Genomic DNA, 8,407 nt, shown 5'->3' with positions numbered 1-8,407 from the left:
CTCATTCACTCTCTTTCTCTGTCTCTCTTATACTGCGGGTTAAATTAGGGCCTTTGCCCTGAGCTACATCCCAAGACCATTTTTCTTTTTCTTTTGAGATGACTCTCACTAAGTTGTGGAAACTGGACTCACACTTGCAATCCTCCTGCCTCAGCCACCAATGTGCGGGGATTACAGTCCTATCAGGCATCTTTCAAGAGGTCCTGGTCTTTGTCTTCCCACCCAGTTCCCTGTCCTTCCACAGAGAGGCATTAGAGTTGCATTAGAAACCCAGGCTCTTACTGTCAGCTCTGCTTGTTTTGGAGTTTTACCAAGAGGCTGGACGCCTGGCTGGCTTGTAGGCTGAACATGTCAGGCACACCCCTGACCTCTCTTCCGGCCAAGTGGCTCTGATAAGTGGGCAGGCCTTGTGTCTGTGCCACAGACACACTGGGATGCTGCCTGCAGAAAACAGCTAACCAGTTTCCTCTAAGGCTCAGGACCCCATTCCAGAGCTGAGCTGCAGGCCAGACCCTGCTCCCTACTGCCATGGCCAACAGGACCAACACATCTGCCCCATACTACAGCTATGAATACTATCTGGACTACCTGGACCTCATTCCTGTGGATGAAAAGAAGCTGAAAGCCAACAAATGTAAGTCAGAGCTGGGGAAGGTGACCAGGCAGAGGCTGAGGGTTGGCCTAAGTGACTGCACTCCTAGCTGTTTTTGTAGCCACTCACTAATACTGGAAGGCATCGCAGGTAAGTGACAGTGTGACCAAGGCATGTGTGCATATAAATGAATGGGGCTTGGGGTCAAATTCAGATCTGTAATCTCTGTACTAAGCCTTTGAATTAAAGCACTATAGAACTAAGCAGAATATTCTCTTAAGACAGATTTCTTGATGAAGTTTATTGGGGGCTCCATATGCCCAGTGAGTTTCTTGAAATTGCTGAGTTCGTTTTGTAATTTAGTTGGGCAGCAGTGTTCTCTCTACCTGTAAGGCATGTGGACGGAGCTCCTACTAAAGTGCTGACAATGGTTTTACTCTTCGGGGAGGATAAACAGAAGTTAACATCTGCCTGTGCAGTCCTTATGTCTGGAGTAACTGGGCACTCTGTGGCAACCTTTGCTGTCCGTCCTGCTGCTCACTTCAGATGACAGCCAGAGAAATGATCATGAGCATGCTGTAAAAGCCAGCAGTAGTGGTCTTGGCCTGGATAGCTGTCCTCTGTCTCTCCTCGGGAGGCCTCAGGTCCTTCGGGTATTTCCTCACTGTTATCCTACGGTCCACCCATCAGAAGGTAAAATAAGTCACTAGAAAGAATGGGGTGCTTTTTACATGGAAGAAAAAGAGTCTGTAATCCCAGCACTCGAGAGGCTGAGGCAGGAGGATTGTTGCAAGCTTGAGACCAGCCTGGGCTTCAAAGTGAGCTCAAGGCCAGCCTGAGCTGAATATCCAGAGCCTGTCTCAAAAATACAAAAAATAAAAACAAACAAACAGAACAAAAAAACTCTGAGATATGTTTGAATGCTGATGCTTAAGATATTGAACCACAGAATGCCTGGAGACGGCCTTCTAAAATGCAAAGAATGGTCAAAATATACAGTGAATGTTTCAATTTTTTAAATACAGTGAAAGGCACATTGCTTTAACCTCCCTCAAAATAGTCCCCCTCTCTTTGAACATATCCTACCACAGGTGTCACTTTCTAAAACAGTTTTGAAAGTGGTCTTTTTGGGTCTTGAGGGAGTATGGTCAAAAATACAGTGAATGGTGCTGCCAGATGTCACCCAAGGAAAAGGCAGCCTCATGAGAGCCTTATAGGGTGTCCTCACCTGCCTGATTCACCAGCGGTCTCAGTTACTCTGCTGTCATTGCCGGGGCAAAAGAACCAAGATTTGTGGAAATTTCAGTCCATACTCAGCTGGCTTCAAGGCAGAGCAGCACATGGCAGAGGGCAGCAGTTCCTGATGGCAGAAAACAGCAAAACAGCAAGAGCAAAAAGGGGGGTGCAGCAGCAACAATGGCAGCAGGGAGCAAGTCTGTCTCCCTCCTGTTGCATCCAGGCTGTCTGCCCCAGGCTGGGTGGAGCACTCACACCTATAATCCCAGCAGCACTCACACCCATAATCCCAGCAGCACTCACACCCATAATCCCAGCACTGGGTCATGAACTAATCACAAACCCTAGAGGACGCCCCAATGACTGTGTGAGGCTTTGGGGGGACAACTAGACACAAACCTTAATACCAGCTCTGGTGCCATGTGACTTTGACTCTTTCTCAAAGTCAAAATGGCTGCAAAAGGTAAATGTTTTATATCAATTCAGGACACTTGAAGCAACTATGACAGTGCAATTAAAGGTACTTAAGAAAGAGAACTTTTTAAACTGCTTCAGAAAGTGGCAAGAATGATAAGATTAAAAAAAAGAATGATGAGGGGCCAGGGAGATGGCTCAGTGGAATAAGCACTTCCCTGGCAAGTGCAAGGGTCTGAGTTTAATCCCCGGTTCAAAAAAAAAAAAAAAAAAAAAATGGGATAAGAATATATTAAAAAGAGAGAATATTTCGAAGGAGATAAAAGGGAATGTGTCTTTTAGTATAATATATATTTTTAAATTTTACTAAGATTCAATTTTTGGCCTTTTTTGGTGAATGCAAACACATATACTACTATAATATATTTTTAAGAGATCCTTTAAAACATTTCCCTTTTTTTGGTTAATCTGTTTGTATTTTTGAGACAGGATCTCCCTATGTGATTCAGGATGGCCTTGAACTTACTATGTAGTTCAGGCTGGTTTCTTAGTTTGTGGTGATTCTCCTGCCTCAGCCTCCTGAGAGGTGGGGTTGCAGGTGTGCACCACCACATCTGGCTTATTCCCCTTTTTTTTTTTTTTTTTTTTCAGTACCAGGAATCAAACTCAGGACCTTGTACTTCCCAGGCAGGAGATTATGCCACTGAGCTATATTCTTACCCTCTATTCCCCATGCCTATTTTCTTGTTAGGTAGACTTCCAGTTCCAGGTTCCACTCGCAACTTCAGAAGCCAAAAGCAGGTGCCTATCTGTGTCTGTTGAGAACTTACTATGTCCCAAGCAGTGTACTAAAGCTTTTGCAGGGACATGATGTTTGGTCTGCGTTTTCTGACACAAGGCAGGAAAGCATTAAATGGGAATGCAGATTTTTGTGTACACAGCTCACTGAAGAAGATAGTCATAAGGAGAAAGTGGCAGGAGTCAAATCGCTTAATACTGTCAAAACCCTAGAACTTCAGGATACGTGTTCATCTGGACAAAATATAGGCCTGTGTTCGAAAAAGTCTTCTGTAAGTTAACACAAATGAGATGAAACTCAGGGTCAGCTTTAGACACTGCCACCTTCCTTGGTGCCAGATAGCCCCCAGGTTATCACCTGGGTTCCAAAGTTTCTCAGCACTGAGAAACTGAGGCGAGGGTGAAGCCAGGCCCTGAGCCCTCCAGGAGGCCCAATTGGGTAGGGGGCCCCACACCTGGAGGGAGAGGCCAGGCCCTGCCTCCCCATGGAGATGAAGCAGCTATTGGTATTTTAGTTGAAGTCATCCAAGTCATGTATCACACGACAAACGGACCAACTGTGTCCCACCTCTGAACACAAACAATGGAAATGTGGAATCTAAGGAATGTTACCCAGCTTATTGTAACTTAAGCAAATTTGACTTTATCAAGAAATCTATCTTTGGAAAAATGTGTCGTTTCAGCAGTGCTCTAGATTCTTAGGAGGTTTGTTCCAAAGAAGGATAACAGATACCATTTACCCCTGTACTCCTAGATATAGGGGTCTCTGGAACCCACAGTGAGATGTCATTCCGGAAATAATCCGGTGTGCATCCTGCATGTTCTGGTCTTTTTTTTTTTTTCTGGTCTTCATATTTTTTTTTCTTTTTTGAAGTTTTGTGTGTGTGTGTGTGTGTGTGTGTGTGTGTGTGTGTGTGTGTGGCCAGCTCAGCCCACCAAGGGGCGGGGCTGGCTGGCATGTGGTACTGGGGGATTGCCCTGTGCTTTGCTAAGCTTGTTCTAAGTAGGTGTTTTAGACCACTGAGCCATCTCACCAGCCCCTGGTCTTCATATTTTTGTCTGAATTTAATCTTCATTTTTTTTTTCTCAAAGAAGAGTTTTGGGACTTGACAAAAATATTCCCCATAAAAATGTTTAAACCCTAAATAGATAGCTTTCAAGTGTTGGGGAGAACACACCAGAAGACAGGTCATACTGGGGCAAGGCACAGGAACTCTGAATCACTGTGCTGTAATCTGTGTCTTAGGCCTGTCACTTAGGAGCCATGTGGCCTTGGCCAGTTATGTGGTTAAGGCTAGCCAGATTCAGAAGAGAATTATGACCTACTTGTCAATGGAAGAAGTGTTAAAAATTTGAGTCCCAATTCTGAATACAAACAATGAAAATGTGGAATCTAAGGAATGTTACCCAGCTTATTATAACTTAAAAATCTGAGACCATCTTTAATTCACCACAAGCAAGAAAAACATGGCAGACAGCAAAGTGTGTCCGAAGAAAAGTTAAGACGAGATTAGTGGTTAGAAGAATCTGGGGGCCAATGAAGAACTGCAGCTTTGAACGGGGTGGTGGGGAAAGCCTTCCCGAAGGGGGCCTGAGTATAAGCCTTCGGGATGTCTCAGGGAGGAGCCTTCTGAGCGGCAGGCACAGCGAGGACCCGGGTGGGCAGCCATAGTGCATCTGAAAAGAGCAGAGAAGAGGCAGGTTCTATTTGCTCCTGTTTTTGGAAACGACTCTGAAATATAATTATTGCCTTCAAAATAGAAACCACTTTATTATTTCAAAATTTAGTAGTAGTCAATAAGAGAAAAACAACGCAGAGGCCAGGACAGAAGAAGACAGTAATGGAGAAGGAAACACCGAAGACTAAAGAATAGGAGGAAATACTCAGTTTTACAAGTATTTAGGGAAAGATGCTGGGACAAGCAATGAGACCTCATTTCATATCCATGGCTTAGAAAAATTTAAGGGTTGATATTTAAAGTGTTGGGAAGGAAGCAGAGAAATTAGAATTGTCATACTGCTCATGGGATGAAAATTATGCCCATCCTTTTGGAGGCCGACTTGGCAAGGACCAGAAAAACTGAAGATATTCACAAAGCATCATTCAGCATCCTCCTTCCAGGCCTCTGAGAGGGAAAGTACTGGAACCCACAGATGTTCACAGCTCCAGTTCTTGTGATGGCCAGAAATTGACAGTGACCCAGCGTTCACTGAAGGAAGACAGGATAAGTCAATCTAAGATCTGTTAATACAACCAATAATCCATAGCTTGGTAATAATGCACAAGTCCGATCTGTACGTGTCAATGTAAATAGATCACTGAAACCTAATTCTTCTGGCTTATGTCTAGCTCTCCTCTGAAAGCCTCACGAGGCCATGGGTGGGGCTTTGCAGAGGTGGCTGATCCAGAGTATGTGACACTGGGGCTGGTTCATGGTGCAGAGTGAGGCTCACGAGCACTGGGAATAAGGGTGTGCGTGCTGTCGTTCCTGAGCAGCCTGAGCAGGATGGAAGGGGCAGAAGGAGCTGCGGTTGCCCCTTTTTGCTCGTGTTTGCTGTCCTCTGCTTGCCATGAACCGTTTCTCCTTGCGGTCCCCCTTCGTCAACTCACCCTTCGCTGGAGTCAGTCAGTTATGGACTGAAACCTCTACACACTGTGAGCTAAGTAATCCTTCTCCCCTTTAACTTCGGGTGTCAGGTATTTTGTCTCAGCAGTGAGAGAAAAGTAACTCAGGCAGTAAGGAAGGAAGTATAGAGGCAAAATTATATACCCGATAGATATACCCAATTGTATACCCTCAATTATATACATCATATATTAATTAAATTATATCATTAATGATTGTATTCATTATAATCATATTTATTTGAATTATAATTTTATTGACTAATTAATTACAGAATTTTATTATTTATTACGGTTTGTGTCTTGTTCTCCCCCCAAAGCTTCATGCAGTCATGGGGCAGACTTCTAGAGTCATGACCCAGTGCTGGGATTATGCATGTAAATGCTGTGGGATTATGGGTGTGAGTGCTGTGGGATTATGGATGTAAATGCTGTGGGATTATGGGTGTGAGTGCTACACCCACCTGGGGCAGATAGTCTGAATGCAACTCAAGGGGACAGACTTGCTCTCTGTTGCCATGGTTGCCGCTACTCCTCCCTTTTGCTCTCTCTGTTTTGCTGTTTTCTCTCACCACGAATGGCTGCCCCCCTCCCATGTTCCAGTCTGCCTGGGAGCCAGCTGAGTACAGACTGAAACCTCCACTAACTGTGAGCTAAATAAACCTTCCCTTTGTTCATTTTGGGTGTCAGGTATTGTGTCCCAGCAATGAGAGAAGAGTATCTGAGACACTGGTGAACATAAAAATCTGTATTTTATTAGTGGGGAGGTGCACACATGTAATAAGATGAGATTGTACACACCAATTTCACGTTTGTGGTTTCACCTAGGAGGGAACATAGACAGAGGGATATCTGTAATATTTTATTTTTACTTTTTAAAGAAAAGTATTTGGATCGAATATGACACTTTTTATGGATACATAGGTCTTTTTTAAAAGTTCTTTTTTTTTTTTCTTTATTTTCTTTGTTTATTTATTTATTTTATTTAGTGTGTGTGGCCAGCTCAGCCCACCAGGGGGCGGGGCTGGCTGGCATGTGGTGCTGGGGGATTGAACCGTGGCCCCTGTGCTTTGCTTAGCTTAGCTTGTTCTAAGTAGGTGCTTTAGACCACTGAGCCATCTCACCAGCCCAGATACATAGGTCTTAACATTTTTAGCTGTAGTTTCCTGTATACTTAGAATACTTAATACTTTTTTAAAAATTCAAAATTTTGAAATATGTATACAGTAAGAGAACACTTACCTAAGAAGAAATGACCCTGCTGACACCTTGATCTTAGACTCCTCACCTTCCAGAGCAGTGAGAAAGTTTGTCATTTAAGCCATGAAATCTAGGGTATTTTTGTCCCAGCAGCCCACACTAAGATTGCACACACTGATGCACATAGCATTTGCCCCTTTGCAGCTGGTTTATTTTACTCAGCACATCTTGATAACGAGGACCCTCTGGAGGCAGGCCGCTTTGCAAGCTTATTGAGCTATGAGGCAGAGGAAAATATATATTTAAACATAAATTGCTTGCAGGCCTCCCCTACTGCAAATGTAACCTTGAGGTTGATGGTCTCTTGCTACCAGGAACTAATGGAGGAAAACTCACAGACACCTGCTATAAATCAGGCTGACTGGTCACCACTGAGGACTATTTGTGATGGCGCAGAGGACATGGGGACTGAGTCACAGGAAGTGTAGCCACAGCAGAATGTGCAGAGACTGGACAGCAGAAGGGATGAACGTGGGCTCTGATGCTCTGGCCCGGAAGCCCAGTGTGGCGCATCTGTAGCACCATCTTGTCAAAATGCTGGGCTGAGGCCTCCCACCCCAGCCCCTCCTCCTTCCCCATCTTATCTAAAATATGCATGGATCTGACTCCCACCACCCTCCTGGGCTCTCAGCCAAAGTCAGCCCCTCCTCAGGTTGCCAGACTGCTTGTATGAGAGGCTACTTCCCCCACTTTGCTTCTTCAGGGCCCTTCAGTTAGGCTCTGCATGCTCCTTTACCCCTCTAAAAACTTCAGTGTGGGCTGGTGAGATGGCTCAGTGGTCTAAAGCACCTACTTGGAACAAGCTAAGCTAAGCAAAGCACAGGGACTGCGGTTCGATCCCCCAGCACCACATGCCAGCCAGCCCTGCCCCCTGGTGGGCTGAGCTGGCTACACATACACAAAATAAATTAATAAATATTAAAAACTTCAGTGTGCGTCCCTCACACTTCTCTTCCCCTCTGGCCTCTGGCTCTCCACCTTCATTTTCTCTCTCAATCTCTTTCATTCCCCTGTTGCTTTTCCCATAGGGCAACTGCTATGGTCTGACTGTTTGTGTTCTCCCCAAGTTCATAGGTTGGAATCTGACTCCTGTCTGACCCTACAGTGTGACAGTTTAGGAAGCGGGGCTTCTGGTTAACGATTAGGTCATGAGGGTGGAGATCTAGTGAACTGGGTCAGTGCCTGTAGAAGGAGCTGAGGGGATGAGTTTGTCCCTTCTCCCTGTGAGGACACAGCAACAAAGCGCTCTCGGTGAAGCCAAAAGTGCTTTTCTGTAGCAGACACTGACTTGAAGGGATCAAACCAGCTGCTCTGTAGTTACCCCGTCTGCCCAGTTGAGTGGGAAGTCCTGGTCATTCCTGAGTGATTATTGCTTTAATGATATTGTGCTAAAGGCCGGGGAGATGGCTCAGTAGAATAAGCGCTTGCCTGGCAAGCACAAGGGCCTGAGTTCAATCCCCAGTTCCACAAAAAATAAAATA

General features: G+C 45.0%; 1 protein-coding gene across 1 annotated transcript in view; it reads left to right on the top strand.

Annotated features, from left to right (window-relative positions):
- Positions 1 to 445: 445 nt before the first annotated feature.
- Positions 446 to 8,407, top strand: part of Mrap (melanocortin 2 receptor accessory protein) — a 21,812-nt gene continuing 13,850 nt past the window's right edge. The window contains exon 1 of the mRNA XM_023705584.1: positions 446 to 634. Within this exon, the coding sequence (XP_023561352.1) occupies positions 529 to 634 (106 nt within the window). The 5' untranslated portion in view covers positions 446 to 528. The remainder of the gene's footprint in view (positions 635 to 8,407) is intronic.

Source organism: Octodon degus, unplaced genomic scaffold, assembly GCF_000260255.1.
Source record: "Octodon degus isolate 3935 unplaced genomic scaffold, OctDeg1.0 scaffold00225, whole genome shotgun sequence".
Lineage (NCBI taxonomy): Eukaryota > Metazoa > Chordata > Mammalia > Rodentia > Octodontidae > Octodon > Octodon degus.
The sequence above is the reverse complement of the archived record's forward strand: the minus strand, read 5'-3'. Positions and strand labels throughout refer to the sequence as shown.